The 25112-nt window shown below is 40.4% G+C and overlaps 1 protein-coding gene across 3 annotated transcripts in view; it reads left to right on the top strand.

Annotated features, from left to right (window-relative positions):
- Nucleotides 1–25112, top strand: part of LOC124162342 (protein inscuteable homolog) — a 388980-nt gene that overhangs the window by 356153 nt on the left and 7715 nt on the right. For 2 of the 3 annotated variants that reach the window (XM_046538845.1, XM_046538846.1), the window contains one exon: nucleotides 11989–12876. In XM_046538845.1, coding sequence (XP_046394801.1) covers nucleotides 12071–12876 — 806 coding nt within the window. In that variant the 5' untranslated portion in view covers nucleotides 11989–12070. Of the gene's footprint in view, nucleotides 1–3255; nucleotides 4331–11988; nucleotides 12877–25112 lie in introns of those variants that run through there. The other variant, XM_046538844.1, reaches the window with a different exon arrangement.

Consider the following 25112-nt stretch of genomic DNA (forward strand, 5'->3'; position numbering starts at 1 on the left):
ACGAGAAAGAATGAAGGGACTAAGGATTTTATGAAAGAGTTTATTTAGAAGTTTAGTTTACGCATTTAGGTATTCCATTAAAGTCCAGAAACTTACCAAGCTAAGGGATTTTTGACGAATTAGTCTGCCTTGAGTCATATCTAATTTTACCGTTTTATAACATGCACTCTGTACACTGTAATGATCTTGAATCCCATTATTATTCAAATAAATACCTGCTAAGTTTGTGCATTTGCTTGCAAATGTCTTTTTACGTTGCAGACAATTTCGCTCGCTTTTGCTGGTGTCTGGAATCAAAAATTTACTACACTATGTACATATTAACAATTAAATTAATTATATTTCTTTGGTAAAGTTGTTGAGGGTTTGGTCAACTGTTAAATAAATTGTGGGGAAATATAAAAAGGAAAAAGAAGAGTTCAATAAAACTATCGCGGGTAGATTAATCATGCATATAAAGGCATTATTTTAAACCTGGTTATTATAAAGCATTCTCTGAACTTGGTGAATGGGTTAGATAAGCTTTTGGTAATGTATAAAAAAATTGTATTTAACTTTGCTAGTTAAATACTTTTCCAAATCACAAGCGCAAGCTTCAAAATATCTTCTAACGTTACCTGAAATGTTAGGTCCTCAAATGTGAGATTTACTTTTGATCATCATGTGCATCATTTTCTGAATAATTTTATACATTTGGAAGGGATACATGGTAAAAAATTCTCCACATCTGATATTGGTGAATTCTAAGATTTCCTATTGTTTGTTCAAATATAAATTAGGTAAGAAAAGCTTACATGAATATAAACGTGGTATTCATACCCTGCTTCATTCGTTGGGGAAGTATCTTTTGCAAAAAAAAATCAGGGATAGGTATCCTCAAAGGTTGTCCCTCGAGGGGCGTGGATGAGTGTGAGACCCCTTCTGCTCTCCCCCTTTTCCCCACCCTCCGAATTCTAGCCAAATTGGACCTAGTATCGAATCGTTCGCGGCGGAAGCAGGTGAAATCAAGTGTGAGACCGGATATCGTGTGAACATTTCTTTCCGCCCAGAGGTCAGAGGAGGGACACGATATTCCGGTGACCCCCTGCTCTATGCCACGCCTCGTGTGAAAAAAGATGGACGGACCTGAAGAAAAAGATCGGACCCAAGGAGTCGGTACGAATCGTTACAGGTAGACTTTTTAAAATGAAAAAAAAAATTCGTAGGAATGCCAGTCCCGTGGACTTAGAAACTATCGAATTTTCCCACTCTTGATGGGTAGTCAGTGCATTTGCGATAGAGAATCCTCTGAACCCACCATTCTTCTCATCCGCTTTACCGATCTCCCCCATCCATGCGTGAACCCTCACGAGTGCCTAGCAAAACCGTCGTTCACAGCACTGAAAAAAGTTTAAGGAGCTTGTATTGCGTAGAGACCCACACTGAAGGGATATATGAGGGAAAAGGGGATCGGGTTGGTGTGGTCCCCTTGGCGCTTTTCGTTAAGAGCAGGCTAATGCCGACGCCGGGTTTCTTTCCACCATCCCTTTCACACCCTTTCCTCATGGCGCAAATGACCTCAGCTGTCGGTTGCCTCCTCCAAATACCATGGTATTTGGAGGAGGGAAACTATATATGGGAAACATATGGCCATAAATTTCCCAAGTAGGGGATCGAGGTATTTGGCGCAGTTCATGTATTTTGTATGCATGGAAATTCCATATGTGTGATTATTATTTAAGTATTCTACCGATTAAGATAGGTTTCCATGTAGTGTTTAGGAATATTTCGGGAAACCTCCCCTTCCTTCACGTACTTCTCTCTTCAATTTGCAATAAGGCCTACTCCCCTTTAAACTATCTAAAAATCCTATTCTCTTTCTTCCACTCCCTCGGTTACCCAACATTCTACCCTCTAACACAATGTCATGTGTGGATATATATTCTCATGGAAAACACATAGATTTCGCATGCATTTTACCTATATATTTTCCGTGTATGTGAGAGGTATTGATGACGTATGCAAAATTTGTATATTCCCCGATATCCCCTTTATATAGGACTTAGTTCGGGACGTGAGGTCACTTCTCCGGAAAATCTGGAAATTCAGGGAATTTCGAACAGATTATGGAGTGTAAGATGATCACTTCTGGAAATACACGAATAGCAATTATACAGTGAAGTAAATATCCACAGTAATGTTATTATACCTGTACCTATCTAAGTTTCAGAAACTGAGAGACAAATTTAAAATACCTTTACCTATCATTACGTCGATAATGTGTCTCCGTGTCTGAAAGTAAGATTATGTCTCTCATTGCGAAATCATAGGGGAGAAATTTTGTAGATACTATTGGTAGCTCGATAAACCTAAATTAGGGGAACACGAAATTTTTTTGCGTATCATGAAATCTTAATTTGCTTTGGATCCGATTGGACATTAATGATGGCAGTTGTTTGGTTGAAATGGATTGCTTGACAAAAAAATCACGTAAAGGTTTAAAGTTGTAATGTATCGCTTCCAAGACGTCAGCCAAAAGTAAATTATAAATATCACTTGCATACGATATCTTCATGAAGTGAAGTGATGTAATTCAATTAAAGTCGGGGAAAAGTACAAAGTTCTTAATTTTCTACGGAAGCTATATTTAACGCACCCCGGCTGACTTGTGGCCAAACTGAACTTGTGTATTTCTTTAATAATTCATAAAAATTTCCTATAATAAATGCTTGAATTATAATCAGAATAACTGGATAGTAAAAGCGTGAGAAAAGTTATTCATATCGTGGCTATGAAAATTTAACACATATAACAGTCCCAACCTCATCTCATAGCTCTCCTCACCCTCCGTAAGGAAACCATCGCCTAGAAACTCCTTTCCCTCCCCCCTGTCTTTACTTTCAATTGTTGTACCGCTCCTCTCCCTGTATGCACGACCCTGACTACATCCCCTCGCCCTTCCCCACTCTCACCCCTCCCAGCCCTTGACAACGAAAATGCGCTCCTATTCTCAACGGTCGCCGCTAACCGTTCTAACGTGGGGTGGGATATATAGCGCCAGTAGTCCCAGGTATACGAGTGTTTTGGGATGGGGGACGTAGTATATCGCAGACTTGCGGGGGGTCGCCCATTGGCGGCGTATCGCGGCGGCGGCGGAGGAGGGGAGGTGTTGGCGGGGGGAGAGGGGAGGTAAGAGCGGGGGGAGGTCCGGATGCATCTGCGTAGGGATGGGGCGAGCCGCCTCTCGCGTTTTGTTCAGCAGTTCGTATCCGAATGGCGAAGCGGCAAGACGTGCGTATGTGGTGATAAAAGTTTCTCCGGCGGGTGACGAGGACTGGGGGGGACATTCGGGTTATTCAAGATGATCCCGCAGTGAATCTCCGTTACGTAGATTATTTTCTAGAACAGTGTACTAGGAAGCTAGGATAAGTGGTGATTATATCTAGTGTTTTCCCTTAGATTAGGCAACTATAGGCATAGTCTTTCGTATCTCTCTAGAGTTAATTTCTTGTGGATCGTCATAGTGTACTTTAGTTCACCTGTCTTACGTATAAATTGTGTATTAGGATATTTTAGAATTAGGTTCTTAGGATCTGATGTTACTCAAGCTCCTTAGTCAGTAATTGTGCTACGAATTTAATTGATTTAGGACACTGACCACTTTATTTAATTTAGAGTCTTCATCGTATTGGAATCACAGTGTGTGTTTTACTAATTAGGCCCCTCGTAGGAAATACCTTCAGCTATACGTCTGTGAAGAATATCAGTAACTTCAGTGTAATTGATCAATATTTTCCTCTGGAGAAGATACTACTTGCTGTTCTTGTTGAACGTTGTGAATAACTGTGGACAAATCGAGCCCATATACCCATCGATAAGCTTTGAAAGGAACATTCAATGAGGAAACGCACCTGTGCCATAAGTTCCCTGTGTTGTCATTGACAATTATATTCCATCGGAGAGAAGACAATTAGCTCCGGGAATTTCTCCGTGTGAATACCTGTGTCGTTGCGCACGCATATCCTGCTGTTTGCGTAAGAATAAAAAATAATTAAGCTCTCGTGACTCGTGTGCAGAATCTTTCCGCACGCCGGCCGGCGGTGTTGTTTCTGACTCACGCGGGAAGTGTTGTGTTCCACCGGGTGACCTCCGCACGACTGACTGACTGTTCACGCTACTCACTCTTCTGGGAAGCTCGGCCGGCTGCGTTCCTGGATTGCCGGTGAATCGTCTCCGGCGGGCCAGCGCCAAAGTCGAGGGCGCGGAACTAAAGGGCACTCTCTCCTTTTCGGCGAAAACGTCCCCGATTTCTCGCTATCATTGATTCACTTACTTTCGGTGACGTATTCCGGTGAGTTAAAAACTTTTATCATATCAAGATGTTAATGCTGAGTATATAGTTTGATAATTTACTGCCACGGTGATTTCGTCCTTGATGTAATGGCAAGAACGAAATCGGTACGATTTCAATCGATTCAACGATAATTACGGTCTCATATAATTTCCTAAACTCGTTAAAAATTTTCACTCTGTTTAGGCTCTTGGATCTAAGCTTGCATTGAGTGCCTCTGGTTTATCAGAAGCGAGGGCGCTTTCATCTTTCCTATTTAAATGTTTGCTAAATATTTGTAATTTTTAACACTTTTCGCTTCGAATACTGTTGAAAATTAAGGTCTATCATTATTCTGCCGAATTATGTCTTCCAAAACGCTGCAATCCGCATCACTTTTATACGATAAATAATTTCTTATTTTGTTTCTAGATGTTGAATCGCACATGTGATAAGTGAGTCTTGAGTTATCCTGTAGATATATGTCAAATTATGTTTTAAAAAATGCTCTAATCCGCATTTATCTCTATTAATAACTTTTGTCTTTATTTTCCTACCCGTCGATTTTGCCACTTACAATTTTCCTAGATATTTAATAAATCTGCATCTACGTATTTTTCCTGCCTATCACTTCTTAAGTTTAATTTTTAATGAATAATTACCATTTTAAATTCATGTGTGTGCAACTATAATAGCCTAGAAGATAATGTATTTCAGATGATATTTTTTTGTAAGTATAAGTTGAAAAAAGTAGTAAAAAATTCGACTGCCGACTCTCTGACGTCACGGTGGTCGCGTCATAAATCGTGACGTCACAGTGGGTGTTGACCGTGACCTCGAATCGTAACGGGGAGACGCATTCCCAGTCGAAAGTGATGACGCGCCGGCTGCTCAGTGGCCTCCTTCGTTTTATGTGCGTTTATTCGGATTTTTGGCATATAAAATACCTAGTAAACAATGCAGTTAGTTACTTACTTCAGGTACTGCATAAATTTCCTTTGTACGAAAGGATAATGAATGTGTTTCATTGCTGTGAAGAAAATCGCAGAAAATTAATTTCTTGTTATCGCGTATCTGGAAGATTATGGATGAAAAAATTCGTGCACCAGGTGCTGGCTGATGGGTGGGTATTGCCAATTGAAGTTGGGCTATTAAGTAGTTCTTTGATAACTCACGAATGATTCACAATCGATGAGTTTTTTAAGCCAATAAATCTGATGAATTTTTTTTCGTATGGAATTGTCTTAATTGATTTGAATATTTATCCGTAGGTAGCCCAAAGGGTTCTGATAGTATTGTAATGGTTTTCGACTGATTTTTTTTCGTGAGTCTTGGAGCGGTGTAGGAAATTTTCACCGAAGGTACATTTCTCCAGATGTATCTTTGTTCTCCCAAATGTACGACATTTGTTTTCTTTTTATCCTTAATTTTTATATTATTGGATTGTTTTATTTATTTCTGTGGATACTTCAAAATTATTCTGAAGTGCTTTTGCGAAGGATGAAGCGATTCTTATTGGATCAACTATTTTCATCTCCATCGTATATTTAGTTTTAAAATCTGCCCTTAATAATCAAAATTCTAATGCTAGTCATTAAGGATTATCTTCCGTCTACGAATTAGCGAATGATGCAACGGTTAATGATATTTTCAAACTTGTCGCTAGAGTACTCATTGGATCAATAAGTAGAAGTCCTGGATCGAGGATTAATTCTTTGGTGTTGGGCATTGGTTATTTGTATATAAGAAAACTCATTCAACGTTTTTAACTACTTACCGAGTTATTTCACACCTGAGAAAGTTAGCTAGTTGCAAGCACAGTGTCAAACCTATCTATGTACTTCATCTCGCCCGTAAAATATGTGAAGAACTCTTAGTTTGATTAGGTGTGAATATTAGTACTTACATCGTGAGAGAACTCATTTCTCATCCTATGATTTTTCACTTTGAATGAAGATATATCTCCGACTGGACGAGGATCTGGCATGAACAATGAACATGCGTTGAGAAAAGCCATGTTTATTTTCCGTTAAATATACTCGCCTCCATCCCCCAACTCTCTCCTCACATCTGTATCCCGCCTTATTGGCGATTGTCGGGCTCTGCTCAACCACCTGTTGATCATGCTTGGATCCCACCCTTTCCTTCGTCATATCTTCTCTACTCTCCCCGCAAATCAGCGCCTTACAACAACAATTTCTTAATTCATTACATTAATAGCAGCATTCGCTTGGACGACTAATTGCATGTTTTATCTTATTCCAATCGCATTTTTTTTGTTCCTACTGCAATTTTACTGCGTTTTTTCTTCATATTTCATTTTCTTCGCAACATTTTTTATTTTCGCGGCATTTTTCGTTTGTAAATACGGTTTGCGTTTTATTTATTTGCGGCAAAACCTTTCATCTTGCAGGGATACATTATAAGAGTTATATTTGTAATTTATATATTGATAATTATTAACCGTTATCAAATCTTTTCCTTCTATTCATGTGTATTGTTGCTTTAGTCTCGGGTTGCATGGATCGATGCACTCTTGTTGGAGCTCACAACATTTGCATGAATATTTGCGTGTTAATTTTATAATTGTAAGTCTTTTTATGACCATGTGGGTAACCTGTTGCATACCGGTAGCCACCCCCTACCAAATACCCTCGCGGTTGCTCGCAGTGTATTATGTATGTATAGAAGACCGATATCGTAGCCGTAAAAAAATTCACCTGTGTGAGGGGTTCCTTTCGAGGGAGGGATTTATTCCCGAGAAGGTACATTTAGGTAGGAGTAAACTTAAAAGTGTCGCTCCGAAAAATTTGGGACACTTCGATTAACTTCTTGCGCGATGTATGGTCCAGTATACGAAAATAATAAACGACGTTAGACATCCAAAAATATAATTGCGAGCTAAATCATTTTATTTATACCCATATCAAAACTTTCCGATTTTAGTTTAGTCCTTAAAGATGATTTTGTGTGAAAGCAGACTCAGTTGATGATCAAAAGCTGCATGCATACAATTCTCATCATCCACAGTGCCATCCTAAAATTATTTTTTATCAACATTAAGAGTTACTTAATGCCGTTTCCCGGGTAACCTAATTTTTATTCTAGTATTTCGTATCACCTTTTATTCATCCTTTGATTGAATTTAATTTTAAATAAAGGCACATCTGTGTTTTATTAAATATTATTAGCCGATAAAAATTGAGTGATACTTCAAAGACGAGGTTTTCTCTTTAGAAACTCCCTTTTATTCCTGAATTTATGATGGTATCTGAAATCAAGGATGTCATTTGCGAGAAGAGTAAAAGTTCGCTCATTGTTGAACGTAAAACTGTAATTCATATAGTCATCGGTGTTACTCAATCGAAAGGGCATGTCGAGGTATGAGTAGGCGAACACAAATGAGTTAAGAAAAAGTAATTGGACCAAACAATGGAGGGTGTTGAATGCATATTCAACCGTCTAAATTGAATTCTTACCCCTCACTTCATTTTTTCACTCTCTCCACATCCATCACCGTAGAGAAATGGAATTTTGTTCTGAATTATAAATGTCAGTGCCATTTCCATAGCAATTATGGGATTTCGTAATATTCCACAGAATGTACGCTTAGCCCTGTCTGAAGAAAACTTTTTCTTGCCATTACTAAGTATTTTTTTGTCAGTGTCTCCTTGACATCTTTTCAACGATTAAAAAAATCCCATTGAGTTAAAGGTATTACTTATCGACCAAATCCTCGATAGATAATTCTTTTAATGGAAAGAAAATATATCTTTATTGCTTGCAAAAATGCCATTCCTTTTTTCGCAATCTGCTTTCAGTTGCCACTTTGAATTAGATAGTTAGATTATTGAAATAACATTATACCCCTGTACTTATATGGTGGAATCATTAAATTGTACACGGTTTATCATCTCATTCAATTCGTTGTTGATGGCAATAAAATTCTTGATTCGATGCCAAGGGTTGTGACTTAATCTTAGATAACTACTGCTGCGTGTTACAAAGAGCAAAATAGGCAAAGAAAACGCGTCTTCGTATTCATTCTCACTCCGCATATATTAATTGATGTATTAATTAGGAATTCCAATGAAGTTCCGATAATGATGCAACGCATTGTTTGGAATAATTCGTTAAAAGTTGCGGTATTAACGTGAAACAAAAGGGGGCATCATGGAGAGTTGCTATTTTTCGAGTAGATTAATATTATCAAACTAATAGGAATTACAATCAGAATTGAAGTAACTTTAGGTGTTTATTTCCCTCTCAGAAATGGAGTCACAATTACTGGAACAATTCCAAACCGACCGATCTTGATGGTATTTTTAGTTACCTGTACTTTGGCTCAGATGAAGTGCATGTTATTTTAAGAGTAAAATTTGGAAGGAATACTCGAGGATAAAATACCTCTTTCAGTCTTTCATGCCACTATTGACGTCTTCATTGTATGATCTCGATTATAACTGTTACTTGCTCAATTTATTTTCTCAATTGCTATAATTATGTTCATGTTAACTATAAATTTGATGCTAGCTTTTTAAGCGTGCATACTGACTCGAAAAAAACTAAATAAAGTGAATTATGAATAAACTGAACAATACAGTTATCTCCTAGCTCTTGCTCTTTGGTGGAATTCACTAGCAATAAGTCTTGAGTGGATATTTGAGCCTTACTCAAAGCATTTTACGTTCTGGAATAAGACGCGGTTGCTTTGATCTCTTTATTTATGACTCATATTCTTTGAAACTGGTGGCACCGAGGAAATTTGTATTGAGATTATATTTTTCTTCTTGTCGCTTTTCATCATAGAAGAGGTATAGAATGATTCTTGTTTCGCCTCGACGCTCTCGGTGAGAATTACCCTGTCATCTTTGTCCTCAATGGCCATTCATCTTCGAATCGGCTGAGTCCATGAGCCTTTCAATCGACTCTAGTATCGCTCATTTCTCTTCGCATGCATCTTCAGTCCCCTCTTTTTCATTACGTTTCATATTACGTGTCTCAGATCTCCAGTGGAGGATGCTATGTATCTATCTACCTATGAAACTCGAGCACTTGGAATGATCTGAAGTGGATATTCGATTTTGCGTCTGCGTATTTTTATTTTGGTGTCAGTTTTATCTGTCACTTTCATACTCTTGAAAAATTAATTCACAAAGTAACCATATATCCATAACTTCCCATTATTTCTTATTTGCTCACCACCCAGTGACCTTTTTGTGCTTTTATATTCCAGTTCGTTATGGAGTTATCGGAATTCCTTTCGTTTAATGTTTCATTAGTCATTCAGTCAGACTGACTAGCATCTTATTCCATTTTCTACACATGTTCTGAAAATTTACATTAATAATTCCATTTTTCCGTTGACTGCTTTGCAGTTCAATCTTTTTGTTGTGCTACTAAGAGTGATATAAAGTAGATTATATCATTTGAGAAGACATTTAGAAAATTATTCATTAATATTATTTTTTCGATACTTCTGTCAACTTTTAATATTCTCCGACATCTTGGGGAGGACGCCCTTACCTGAGGATGTTAAAATCAATGTCCCAGTACTCCCAATCTCCTCTTTTGATCACGTTTTATGCTCTTTCTACATATTCCGGCAAGTATATTTTCCGATCATTATTTTAAAATCAGAGCTAATTTTTACGATGCCTAAATAATATCAAATTTTGCCCTAAAAACTGGTTGTCGAATTCTTTGTCGTTCCGAATTCTCTGAAGCCTCAAAATTGTTTATTCCAGTATTTTTACGTCTGATTTGCAGTCATTTCAAACGGCAAAAGACTCGTTTCATTGGTTTATTAAATGGAGATTTTATTCCCAACGGATTGAAATTAAAAGCTCATTTCTAAATATGAAATCCTTTTAGATGGATGATAAATATCTTTCAGTTCGATTATTAATTTTATTACTTGGCACGAGCCGCATTTTGTTATTTTCTAGGATGTCTCAGTCATACTGCTGTCGATGTACTTGCCTCATATTGTCCGCAATGTTTGCGATGCCCGCGGTCGGGTGTCATCGTGATTAGGTGCGGTGAAAGACGGTAATAAATTCAGTATTCGCGGTGAAAGGTTTTGTGGCAATGAGTAACAGGCGTTGAAATTTCCGGGGCCGCGCAGTGACGCATTGCTGAGCTAGCTGATAGGAAGGAGATCCTTTGCTTCCAAGAAGGTTGTTATTACTCACACTTGAAGTAAGAAATCTCCATTTCAAGAATCGTCTGTCTTTCAAGTATAAATTTTTTTTGCCTCGGTGAAGGCACTAATCTCAACTTTGAAAATTTAGTTCCACTTCTGTGGAAATTTTTCTTATTTGAAGCACAGGATATTCCTGAAAAGGTTCCGCCCAAGTTTCATGTAAATATCAAGGTGTTGAGCTTTAAACAGGTAACATGTCAGAAAATGTAGACGAATACGACAGTGTGAGATGCTTCCCATTTTTTATGTTTCTTATAAATGCAATATTTTTTATGGATATATGCAGCGGTGACTTGTATGAAAAACGCCGGTATACAAGGAAATACAGCAAGTAATTACAGTCGTAAAAGATTAAATATTTGCGAAGCTGCTATTTTTATTTACTTACGCAGTCATTAACGGCGAGGAGAATAACTGTTAGTCCGGCTAGGACAAATGTCGGAAAGCAAGAAAATTTAAATACTTATTAATAAATAGTGGCACTGCAAACAAAGTGACTTTGTACGCAGTCACGCGCACGGGTGCAAAGTTAAATACACCAAAGGATGAAGTTCGCCATAAAAAATATTTGACTAAGCCGGGATTCGAACCCGAATCTTCCGGATCGGGAGATCCGGCTAAGTCAAATGTTTTTTCATGGCGAACTTCATCCTTTGGTGTATTTGATAAATAGTGGTTATGGCTTATTTTTTAATTTTGTCAATAATAATTAATTTTAAAAAGTGGACCAAGTTACATCATTGCCAAGGCTATAAGGTAATGTCACGGATTTTTAGGGCCAAAATTCACTCTGCTTTTACGTCCGAGTCACCGTTTTCGAGGAATATAATATTTTATCGCCCAACACGGCCGCGTGCTCCCCCATCAGTGGCGGATACAGAAAAAACTCGAGGGGTGGAGCAAAAGATAACTTGAGTTACCTTTACTTTTATCCTGATATGTATCCGCCACTGTCCCCCATAATCGCTAATTCGGGTGCTCGCGAGCCGTACTAACGGTCAGACCGTAGGTTCTGCGCCCCCCATTGCCTGACGTTCTCCTCGCGACCTTCTTGGCAAGGACCAAGGAAAAAAATTCTCGTAGACAACTCCGGCGGAATGTCAATTGTTCGCAAAACTGTGAAAACCGCAACAGCTTTAACTTACTAATGTGTGTATTAAAGTCATGCCATATTATAAATTTGTTATCAAGATGAACGTTCAAAGTTTTTTATTTTGATTGGGAAATTACAAAGAAGCATAGCCTTCTCATTGAAAAACTATATGTTTAACATTAAGTCGTAATAAACGCTCTTAGTCCGAGTGACTAGTTGTTGTAGTTGGAAAAGATAAATATCTCCGAAACCAGTTTTTTGATCGGCTTTGACAACTATCAAAAGGGAAGAGAATAAGTGCTATTCCGCCGAGGACTAGACTAGGAGTGAATTCACCTATGTATTTTGTGAATTAACCCTTTTGTTCTCGGGCTTTTGCAGGTGTCTCCGCTGAAGTGACCGGTCGATCTCCCACCCATCCTTGCTGACGTTTCGCGTCGACGGCCGCGCTGATTCCTCCGGGATGAGCGCCTCGTGTGACGGCGGCGGCGCCTTCCGCCGCTCCCGCAGCCGCGTCTTCCACGAGTCGGAGTGGGCCGAGGCGCGGCTCATCTCGCGCCTGCGCACCGCGCCACACCACTCCCTGGCGCTAAACTGCAGCGCAGAGGCGGCCATGTCCCCTTACGCCCGGCCGCTCCTCGAAGAGGAGGAGGAAGAGGAGGTCCAAGTGGTGCACACGAGCACCACCATCACCGCGGTGACCAAGACCCCGGTGGCGGCGAGGGGGACTACGACTCCGGTGGCGGCTAGGGGACACGGTTCCGTGGTTGAGAGGACGGCTGGCGAGAGGACGGTGGTGGAAGTGTCGGGGCGGGGCGTGGTGGTGATGGGTGAGGAGGAGGAGGAAGACGAGGAGGACGTGGCGGGGCTGATGCTGCCCCGGGCGAGCCTGGGGGGGCGTGGGGCGAGGCGCGGGGGCGAGGACGAGTGGGGAGGGGAGAGGAGGTCTCCGAGCCACAAGAGTCAGGACTCTGGTTTCTCCGACTCGGAGCCGGAGGCAAAGTCTCAGGGGACGGCGACGCCGCCCGGAAGCGGGGCCGGGGTCGAGGGTACACTGCCGCAGGAGCTGTCTCCGCCGGCGCACACGTCCACGCCCAAGGCGGGCTGGCAGTTGGCGTTGGAGAGGAGCGAGAAAGCCAAGGAGGTCCCCCCCAAGAGCGGTGCGGCGGCGGTGGCGGTGACGGAGGACAGGGGGACGCCGACGACGCCCCTGGGGACAAGGGGGCCCAACGCGAGGGCACCCACGAATCTCACGCACTGGTTCAACAGGTGAGTTGGAAAGAGCGCTTCACTGATATTTTTTTGCAGGCTATCCCGTATCCATAAAAATATTTCGAGGTGTCCCAGGGCTCAATTTATAAAATTCATTTTTTAATGAACATTTACAGGTATGTACCTGTATGCTCTGGAACGCATACCCACACATTTTACCCACACATGATTTTCAAATATAAGCCACCCTCCTGCTAAAACTTCCGAATATATAAACTTGTTGCGAAAGTTACGATGAGGAATCATTTTAAACGAGGCATAAAAAAACGATGACATAACCCATTTTTTTCTGAGAGGTGCCGGAACTCCGTTCTGGTGCGTTCCGGCATCTATGTGTCCCCTGGCAACAACATATGCCATTTTTTTATTAAAAAGATATCTTTATTTAAAAAACCAATATGAAATTCAAGTTTCCTCTCTGGGTGATACGAAAGTGAAAATCTTTCCCCCGCGTCCACCGAATTCTTTTAACGAATTGCGATTTCGAATCTGAATGAAATACCCCATTGAAACGATCGCATCTTTCAACTCTGCCTCTCCCGGGAGCCCCACGTGCAGTAATCATCTGTCATCTCGGTAGCCATGGCGATGATTCTCGCCTTGGATCGGCCCGCATCTTCAAGTAGCCTGCGTCCCTCATCCTTCATTCCGTGACGTTCACCTCTCCTGCTTCCTCATCCCAACAGCCTTATTCCACCCTCTCTTGCGCCGGCCTGGATTCCAATCGGATCATTGCCTCATTTCACTCAAGCCATTCACTCTCGTCATCATCCGAGGGGAGAATCCTTTGTGCCCACACACCTTTCAATCCCAGTGGATCCTCCTCTCTTCGGCGCTTCTATTTATTCCTTCCCTGCCCATTACTCTCTCTCTCTTTCTCCTTTCTACATTATCTCATCCTCCTCCCGCTCCAGTTCCACCCAGGCCATCGAACTTGATGGAAATAATTCCAACCTACCTTGACCCAACGTTCTCACTAATTTTTCGAGCAATAATTTGCGGTAGTGATAATATATTCACGGAAAGATTTTTTTTAGTCTCCAAACAGATGGCTGATCGTTTTTTGTGGCCTATCATTTGTTTGAAACTAAGGCTATCATCGTGAATTTTCTTACAATATTACGTAGACCCTTGTTGCCAATTCCGTGCGTATAGTATGTCCAAATTTCTTACTCTTACTACAGGCTTGCTAATCAATCAACTATGTGCTAGTGACTATATTTTGCAGCTAATGTAGTTTTCGCTTATTTATTTACTTACCTATAATTTTGAAATCCGTTGTTTCTTGGACTCCATGGGTGCACTAGAACTCTTATTCCTTGAATTCCCTTAATATCGTTACATCATTTCCTATTCATGATACATTTGCCCGAAGGAGTTTATTGCGAGATAATATTGACTGATTGACAACGCTATCTGGAATTAAAAGCAATTCTATGACACCATGAACACATTCTCGCGTCTTGGATTACCACATCATTATTTCTTCTCAATCTTCAACCTAATGGCCATGCAATGTGCTATACAATACGATGTGCTCCGTCGAAGAGTACCCGTGAGCAACCGTGGTTTCTTTAAGACTGGAATCGTATTTCATTTTTCTTCCACCTTTTGGCCTCTATATGTCCTTTGTACGTAGAGGCCACAATAAAATTTTCATCTATGCCTTTGGGATATATGTATGGTGTTTCAAACCCGTCTGGTGAACCCGGAAACAGTCATGGACGAAAAAAGGATAGCTTTGATTTATTAACGTGTAAGAATGATTTTTTTCAAACAGAAGCAAGTTTCAAACGTGGTATTCTACTCACCTTTTCAGTGAGAGTTTTTTTTTCGATTCCCGTAGAGCTCAGCCGTTCTCTTCTATCCTGTCAATGGATTGTGCACTTGGTTTTAGTTCGTGGTCGAGGCTTCCTTTTGCGTTGCTTATTTCATTCTTACGAATCCTTCCTGGAAGCAATAACGTGAATTAGGGCCGTACTGTTTATTTTTGCTGAGTATCTCCTTTGTTCGGCGATGAGGAAAGTATGCTGCGGCCGATTGGGGTGGTGGAGAGGAACTTCCAGTTCTTTTTTTTTTGCTCGAAAATTATGGTAGTCTCTTGTTCGAGTTTATACGACCCCTGTTTGACGAATCCCTATTATCCGCTGGAAGAGGAAAAGGAACGATTAGTTACTCCATCCCTCGTAGCGGAAAGCGTAATAAAGCTATTTTAATATTTCGAATCATTTTTCCAATAAACTTTGCGTGAAATGCAGTAATTCGAGATATTACTGTCGAAATGATCTGTAATAGCTTATGAAAATCGCTCGGATTTTAAGTACCTAGACTGACCCGAGATCTTAGCCATTCTTCCCCTTATTAAAACGCTAATAACTTGTTGTAAATGCTATTTATATCGTTTTTTTCTGGACTCCTAATCAATTTCAAAATTTTCAATGGATATCATAGGTTACGCTTTGTCTATTAGTCTATTTATTTTGGTTGCACTAAATTATATAGCTATTGTGATGTGTTCGGTGAGGATGCTTTTAGTTTTTTATCGCATTTTCATTTTTACTGAGAGGGTTGGCACAAAATTGTCGTGGCTTGTCTGGTAAATAATGAAAACTACCCCATTGATGCCTAATGTAGAATATTTTGCATTAATTTTCATGTGCTAATAACATTTGTTCTTTCGCATTTGTTCATAATTCGTGATTACAAGCACATTTGCATATAAAATATAATGCATACACTATAATATTTGCATAAGAATGGAATAAGTATCGAAATTATATGAAAGCCAGAGCTTTCTTTCCTCATGAACTGGTCTCAAATCCTATAAATGGGATAGTTTTTTTCCTGAAGTATCTCGAACCCTGTTTTTGGGCTCAATTCAAGTAGATATAAGACTATCCATTCCATGAGACCTTATGCGGAGATTTCCCTAGTTGGGGTACTCTTCAGCAATAAACAGCTCCCTTGGATTCCTAGGGTCCGAAACTTTCACAACACATCCGCTCAGTTATTTGGGAGACAGCTGCGTCTGGCACATTGAATATTCGTTTTTTCATTCTAGGGGAAAAGGGTTGGATAGACTTCCTCCTCTTTCGGAGCAGAAGAAGGCAAAGGTTTCGAAATATCCTTGAGCGCTTAAACGTGGCGCAGCTGACTACAAAGTGGACAATAGGGAACCCCTCCCAAAAAAATCTCAAGGGTATCCCTATTTACCTCTATGCTCTTGTGAAACACCTTAAAACCGCAGATGTGCACCTCATAGATTATCATCGGCCCTTGCTAGTATAGTTTTTACTGCTTTTCGTTGAAGGATTAGGTATCTTTCCACGTTGTAATCTTTGTGATTATCCAAAAATGTATTCATTCTTGCCAAATTAGTCTTTCAACTTCGGCCTTCGTTAAAAATAGGCCTTAGGGTGTCTAAGTTGTGAAACCTTTTTCATTATATCTGTTTTCTACTGTGTAAATATATCTATGTCTAGGCTTTACGAGCCATCGCAGTGGAGGTGGGCTGTGCTATAATAAGGTTCTTGTCTGAGTGGTGAAAGAGACGAATTATTACAACTTTTCACTCTCCGCTGACGAGGAACGGTTATCACTTCGGCTTTTTCAGCTGATAACTGCACTTCCTTCTCTTTCCTTTTCGCCTCAACCTTTGTTATGATAACCCTTCAAGGAAACCATGCCGATAGCACGTTTTAAACCTTCAAAAGACTTCCTATTCTCTCCTCCTACCCCTCCTTTCCACTCCTGCAATCTGCCAATCAGAGGTTATCCTCCCGATACTCTGTTGCATTTGACGACGGGCACGTGCAATTCCTTCCGTGCCTTGTACTATCCAAAGAAACGCGCGTCGAAGTCTCCGTAATTGCGTTGATGTCGCGATGATTTTATATTGGTATTGGCTTTGAATACCGTCATGGTCAAGGTTGTGGGTATGTTCTGAGAATTTCTACGAGAGTTTCCGACATTTTCTCTCTCTCCCCTAGCAGGCACATAGCAGTTTCAGTCTTTTTCTCCATAATTAATAGATACGCGCCTTTAAGTCTCCGTAACATGCCCTATTGCGCTGGTGTCGTAATTGTCTCATTGTGGTCACGGCTTTGAATAACGTAATGGTCAAGGCTATTGATATTTTCTCAGCATTTCTACTATAGTCTTCCATAGTTTCTTTGTCTCTTTCCGTATCAGGCAACCTCATGTTCTCATAATAATATCCTCGTCCTGTGATTCTTGGGTCTAATATTCGCCACCATCAAGTTCCGCCATACACGCATCGCCCCTCTTCAACATTTTTAACGTACTCTTCGTAGAAGTTTTGGCAAAAACAGTCAGCAGCAAAAACAGCAGCAGGACCACGCGTTAAAGTCTCCGTAACACGCCCAGTTGCGTCAGTGTGGCTATGAAAGACACGGCTTGAAATACCATCATGCTCAAAACTGATTATATATACTCAGTACTCTGTGAAAATGTTCCGCAGTTTCTCTTCCTCTCTCCATATCAAACAACCTTATACCCTCGCTCTGTTTTCCTCATCCTTTACTAATTAACTTTAACCATTAAGTTCCAAGTTCCATACAACCTCTTCTTTATTATTTTAACGTTGTCATCATAGCCGTATCATTTTAATGGACCTTTGAGCGTTAGTAGTAGCGTGCGTTCAAGTCCCCATACTCGCTCGCGTCGAGCTGTAGCAATGACAAACAACTTGTAGGTCACGGTTTCGATTTCGTCATGGTCAAGGCCGTTCACATGTTTTCAGAATTGTTACTGGTATGTTCCCACATTCTCACTATCTCTCCTCAGTTCAGATCATTCCATGATCACATCACATTAAATTATCACCTTTTTCTGCTTTTTGAATGTAATATTCGTTACAATTAAGTTCCACGTATCATATGTTGCTCATCTTCTATACTTTTTTGAGTTTCATCTTTAGCCGTCTTATTTTTGCTCGAATTCTGGAATATTACCATTAGATTATGTGAGGACGTGAACAGATTCGAAGCTTCGATTACTTCACCATGGTGGGATTTGGTCCCAACATCAACTCGAACTATAAATATCTACTCACGGTTGCTGATTATGAATAATAACCGCGATCCTGTTGAATTCTTGTTTTAATAGGGAAAATCTTTTGTAACTTGAATTTATCTAGCCTCATCTTCATCCTAAAATTTTCATTTATTAGACTTTAAATGTCCTAATTACATGTCTTCAAATGCTTAAAAAATGCAGATCCTTGAAGACTAAGCCAGCGGGGTCCAGTACAAACTCGTAAATATTAGAAGATCCTCAAGCTGTGATGTTGGGATTACACCTCTTAAGCTGGGACGAATATTTTCCTATAGCAACGCATCTCTGTATGTATGATCGACGGCTGGACTCAACTTCGAGTGCAGGTGGACGCTGGTTGAATACCCTCGCCGCTTTGCACGCGTCGCCCATGGAGGAATTTTCGCCGCCCTCGGCCATCGGCTCCCCTCCCACATGCCAGTCGAACACCTTATCCATCGGGCGATACCCTTATCCCGACTCGAAGTCTGCCCTCCCTATCCTCATCATCCTTCACACCCGAGGTGATTTAGTTTCTCATTAAAGCGTCTCCCTTTGTGTGGTGCTCTAGTCTACGCGGGATGCCGTCAGTGTTGACTTCGCTCCCGTCACTCTCCGCCGTGGAACGTTCCTCGTCATCGCCCGTTCATCCTCGCCTCCTTCCATGCATTACATTTCCTCAATGCAGCATCATTTCTCCTCTCTATCGCCCTCTTTCAGTTCATCCTTTTACCGTTCATATTTGCTTTCGAAGATATGGATGGAGCGAGTACTTAGCGGGAAGGGGATGTTGAAAACAGTGTTAGAGGGTAGAATGCTAGGTAAACGAGGGAGAGGAGGGAAAGGAATAGGATTTTTAGATAGAATGAAAGGGAGTAGGCCTTATTGGTGGATTGAAGAGGGAAGTGCTTAATGGAAAGTGGGGCTCCCAGAATTCTTTATAAATACTCCATGGAAACCTACCTTAATCTGTAGAATACTTTAATAATAATTTGCTATCGGCTTTGCCTACCTCTTCTGACAATGATTGTCGCAAGGTTTGATACATCACTACTCTGATTTAAGTGAAAAAGAATAGTAAATTGGCTGATCCGCCAATGCGTTTTCATTTCCCAATGAAATTCTTTTCCTCTATTTCTACACCTCCTGCCACTCCGCCTTCACCTATCTCTTCTCCGCCTGCTATGATTTTTTCTGGTTTTCACCCATTTTTTTCGAAATTGTATGAAGTTATCAGTTAATTGGTAAAACATCTTGTGCCTACCGTGGGCCCATAATGTGTGTATTTCAATTTTGTGTTCCGTGGGTGATGTATAGCTTCAGGAATTTGAACGCCATTCAGACTGAAGTTCGGATTTTCCTTCTATTATGTTTATGGAGCACTTATCATCTCTCAATAGCACGCCGTAACCCGAAGAGATCTGGGTTAATTTGCGGTGTTCATTAATTATTACTCGAGGTAATCCAGGTGAATTTCATCCATATTTTCATTTACTCGTATGCTGAGATTTACATTAATTACGATCGAATACAATGGGTGCTCAAATCCCTCGTGGTAGGTTGATTATTTTATCGGTCTTAATTGTCTGATCCCAGTCTGTACATCATTAAAGCTTGCTTCTCTTCATATTTTCTCCAATCACCTTCTCTCTACTGTTACCTTCCTCTTTCCTTTCGCTTTTTGCTTCTATTTCAGCTCGCTCAGAATTTTTTCTTTTACTCCTACTCTCCCACTGGTCAACGAAAATGAGATTTTTTCAGGGTCTATCCTGATTTCTCATAGCGCGGGTGGCTTTGCCGAAAGTTTTTTTTGTTTTAATCTAACCCCGTCTGTTTGTTTTACTTATTTCTAAAACGTTTACTGGGTGATTTTCCACCCTTCTGTGCGATTGTGTTTATTTTGGGCCCCCAAAGTTTGTCTTTTCAGCCTATAACCATTCGTTATTTCGGTATAAAACGTTTTGATCATCATCGGGGAGTATTATTTTTAACTGGCGCAGTGGTGCGCATCAAAAGAGGCCTAAACGCTTACTAATTTTCTAGCGGTTTTTGAGTGTTCCGCGATTCGCAAAAACTGTGAGTTGATTTTGAGAGCGTTGATGCTTTGGAGAGATGAAGCGTGCGTAGCCGAAGATTAATGGTAACTGAATGCTTTGGACTATGTTCCCAAATTACTGAGCGGAAAAATTCGCAAATATTTCGCGTCTCATAATAATGCAACATTTGATCGGTCAGTGCTCTTTTTAATGAGTACTTCGTAATCTATTGTTATCTTTTGTAAACGTATTAAGCCAAGTTGAGCCAAGATTTTCGTTTTAGTATTTAATGTTACCTGTGTTCCAGCATTTACTTATATAATTGATTCTATGTTTATGTGTTTCTATAACCATGAATAAAAGTTTTCTGCAGTATTTTTACAATGTTGAGATCGAAGTAAAGGATAACGGAACGGCTCTGCCTTTTTAATCAATACATTTTTATTTTTGTATGAAGATTTTCACAGCTTCTTTTATCAATGTTGGTGGTTGCTTTCGGGAAATGCTGCGAAGTAATGTAATGTTAATGTTACCTACGCAGCATTTCCCGAAAGCAACCACCAACATTAATACATTTTTATGTCGCGTTATACATTATTCGCCGGATAATATGTACTCTGTGCATAATGGTGTTATGAGGAAAAAAACATCTCCATCACAAACTTCTCTGAATAGAAGATTAAGAGAGGCGTTTATGTATTGTGCGCATCGTCGACTGTGGTTACTCAGCGTCAGACATTAGTGTCATCTTGGTCGAGGTGCTCTGGAGCCGAAAGTATGGGCCACCGTCCGTTCGTTAGGAGGCATCGCACCCGTTTGACTGTCGCAAACGACATCGTTCGTCATCATGTCGATAAATTGATGTTATTTTTTGAGTAATGTATCAGTCGGATGGCACAGAATTCTTTCTGGTGGGTCGTTAACTTCCGTGTCTCACAGTATACATAGTTGGTGATGGACGCCCAGCTTAACACTTTGGCTTGAGTTGCTTAGTTTTTCCCCGCTCAGAATGAAGGCTGCGTTAAAATTTTTCAACATCGGGCAGCCGTGGTGAGTAGCAGCCTAGTTTAGTTATATAATTATATTTTTCGGATATTCATTCTATCTTTTTCCAGCCAATATTTGTGCTTGGCTTTGGTTTAATTTTGTGAACCTAGTAAATTTAAAAATTTTACCGAAATACAACTCGCTCGCAAATGATTAACATGTGTACTTGGACAAATTTTCAAAGTATGAAAAGAAGGAAAATAATTTTTGCGATAGCTGGAGCAGTAACAATTCTGAGGACTTTGAGGTTAGAATGGATACAGCGGGAAAGTTATTTTTCGAAAGATTTGTTATTGGGTTGATTCATGGTAATTGGAGAGAACTGAGGTAATTCGTGAGCTCTAATCCCTAGAATAGGACGTAGAACAGTGATATCCTTGGCATACTTCGTTTTGATTTAGCTGCACCCGTTACGAGCCTAGTTCTTCTACCCTCTCTAACCTTACCAGCCGGGCCTAAAGGGGCTAGGAAGCTTGGCTATCAGTAGCCCTCAAACATAACTTAACGAACTATGTAGAATAAATCTCTAAACCCTCAAACGATTTTGTTGTTTCAAAATTACGAAATAAAAATTGATATCACTCCCTATTTGTCTACGCCGAGTTAGATATATGTACCTACCGCCGATATACTGTTTATGAGGTTTTATTAATTGATGAACGAAAGGCAAGAAAGAAATCATGTTGTTCCGCCATTGTAGACTGATAGATAGAGTGACAGGTGTTTAATAGGAATATTTACACATTATTTCCCGGTTTTGATGAATTGCAAATGATGATAGCCATTTAAAACTTACAGCGGAGGTGGCGTACTATTAAAGTAATATTTGAAAAATGTAGTATTAGAGCGTCTAGGAATTGAAATCGGTCAGGATAATTGTCTTAGTTATTTGTACGCCATGTCGGAAACCACTAATTTGAATGGTGTTGCATCATATTTGCACGTCTGAACCTATTGGAATGGTATCGTGCCATTCCGTCTTCAGTTGGCTTTCATACAAAATGTTTTTCCCGGAAAATTCTCTCTATCAGTCGTAGATATTCCCCCCAGTGGCGTGTCTCGGAACAAAAGGGAAACTGAATGAAAGGGAAGGTGGCCGAACGTTTCTGGGAAACCCACATTTCGTGCCGTCTCATTATATAATTGTGGTGCCCGGTTTTTCACCCGGGGTTACCTTCCTTTCCAGAGACGCCCGAAAGGTCTTGATTACAGAGACCCAGGCGTTCCCTCGGGCTATACCCGATAGAGACGCACCCTGCCCCGCGGAGATTATTCAAGAAAATTTCAGCTCTTGGTTTAATCGCGATCATTGCTAAATTTAGCTCTTGGCATAAAATATAAGTAGTATGAGAAAACAAATACAGTGACGATTGTCCCATCCTTTGTTTCAGCACAACACCGACCGATATCCACATTAAAAATGAGATTTTTCAACTTTTCTTCTTTCATGAGTTCGAATAGCATCAGTTATTGAGAGACATATGGTCACTTAAGTTTTTTCTTTGCGAGAAGAATCTGATCCCAAAAATTCTGTATCTAGTCAAGTGTGCTATAAGGCCAATGTCGAATAAGGTATCCTCGCGATAGCTCACGTCCTATAGATGCCCATAATACGAGAGGCTAAAGCTGTGAGAGGGGTTATGAAAAGAAACGGAGATGGTGAGTGTATGGTAGACAGAATGAACAATATAGCGTCTCAGCATTAAAGTGCGATTCTGAGCCATCCGAAATCAAGGTAGATCTCAAAGAGTATTTCAACGGTGCATGCTACATTTAAATTGTGTCCTGGAAAATTACACCATGTAAGTTAGAACATTCTCGCCATGTGTTTCGGCTCCTTCAGCCTTCCATGTTGGTAATAATTGGGCATTATGTCATTTCATTGACGATTGTCTAAAAGGGATATCCTTCGGTAAAACACTAATTTAGCAAGAGAGTATTTGTATGTCCAATTCAGAACGTCGAACTAAATCGTCCAAATCGTTGTGCTGTCTTTTGTTAATAAAATGCGTGGATAAATTACAAATTTTAGTGATTTGAATACGTCCTACAACTTTGCCAGAGTAAATTCATCGTCGCACGAATTATCACCAGGGTGTCTTGCCCCTCTCCTCGAGTGCCTCACCGAAGGAATTTGTGAAGTGGGGGGTGTTTCAGGTAGCTGCCCATCCTCTTCCATGACGCTCTTTCAGTATGAAGGAGCCGATTATGCTTGGTCCTCTTTGGAATGCAATTTCGCTCGAGTACTCTCATGGCGAGAGGGGGTAAAGCTTTCGGCCTTTCCGGCCATTATTTTTTCTTTCGTCTCTTTTCAAATTGCAGCCCACGTCGTTCCGCCCAAACGGAAGCCAAGGTCGACGCTGAGTCCATCTCCGTGCCTTCTACGCTAAAGCCTGAATCACATCATGGGCGTACCCATGGGGGGGGGGGAGGGGGAAAGAGGGGCATGCAGCTCCCTCCTAGCAGCGAAAATAAATTTTGTTCAAAACAAAAGCCATGAATAACTTTTCCTTGCGAAGAAAAATGATATTAGTATAAGACATGGGACTAAAATAAAAATCATTATTTTTTCAAGCAAATAATTATAAAAACTAATAAATTGCTGTCATAGTTTCCTTAAAATTTTGGTTTCATTAACCTTTTCTGCGCAAAAAAGTTACAACTTGAACGACTACAGCTAATTTTGCCCCCCCCCACCCCCTAGTTTTGAATCTGGGTACGCCCATGAATCACACAATTATATTTTACGTCCCTCAGAATGATAGCTCCAGCTATAGGTTTTTGGGGACCTAAAAAGTGATCGCTCGACCTATCATTTTCTGATCATCAAACGGTCATTCCCACCGCCCGTTTTTCCATCGTTTTTATCCGTCACTTTCCGTATTTACAACTGTCATTCTATTAAATGCGAATCGTAGAGACACTGTCGCTGTTGGAGGCCTTGAGTTCTGTTTGGCTGAAGGACGGTGCCAGATATGGTTTCAACTACGGAAAAAAATACCTGCCGCGTGATGGAAAAAGGGATGGAAATCCCATCCCTCGATCCAGAGACGGTCATTTTTTCCGGCATCGCTGAAGCGGTCGCTGTAGCTGTCCCTCCAAAAGGATGGAAAAAATGATCGTGTGATTGAGGATTAAGATATCTTAAAAGGTGCCGCTTTTATTGTTCAATCATGCTTGCCTCTCCGAATAAATGCGAGTTGCAAACGCTTTGTTCGTGTTTTAATTGGATAAATTGGCTGAACACTTTCTTCGCTTTGAGCTAGCTTGCGTGCGCTTTTGAATATGAAAACTTTTTTGCGGGTATCGTTTACTCCATCATCACTGAAAAGCAGCTCAACTTCTTTGGAAGCGTGCTGGCTTCACCCGATATTTTACTCAGCAAACCTATTTTTTCGTTGTGCTTGACACCGCAACACGATCATGTGTATTAACTTGCGATATGGGATCTCACCTGGGGTGAGATACAGATTCACTGCTCTTAGAGGGTAAGCTTGCGTTTGGTGGGTGGTTTTCATAAAAATGAGATAGAATTCAATGGCTATCGGAGTACCATTTGAGCACGAAATAATCAATGTATCGTTTAATAGCTTCTATCACATTAATCTCTTATTTTTTTATGAAATCTTTTAACGAAAGGCATTGAAATTCTTTTTTCATCAAGTGCCATCAGTAAATTAATAATAGCTATAAGTTTAATCTATCGTTTTGTCATAAATGTTCTGAATTTTGATCTTATAACGGGAAGACCTCAGAAGGTGGCCTTCAATGTTTCGGAATGTTGCGCACGAAACCGAAATAAAATTTGTGACATGTTCAGTCATTATTCAAGTCAATTGATGCGTCTAAAGGAAAGCGAGTGGAAAGGCGTAGTTACCCCTTTCGCATTCGGGCTGCGCGTAGGTGGGGCTCCGTTCCCAAGTACGGTGGTATGTGAAGCATCCGAGATAGCAAAAGAGTAAGTGCACCGGACTGAAATCGGAGAAAACTAATCCAATACGCTGAATAGTTACGCATTAAAAGCGCTCAAGCCGGTTCTCGGAAAAAGTAATTACTGTAGTTAAATTCAAAGGCAGTTGCGGCGACGCCAAATCA

The sequence above is a fragment of the Ischnura elegans genome, chromosome 7, assembly GCF_921293095.1.
Source record: "Ischnura elegans chromosome 7, ioIscEleg1.1, whole genome shotgun sequence".
Classification (NCBI taxonomy): domain Eukaryota; kingdom Metazoa; phylum Arthropoda; class Insecta; order Odonata; family Coenagrionidae; genus Ischnura; species Ischnura elegans.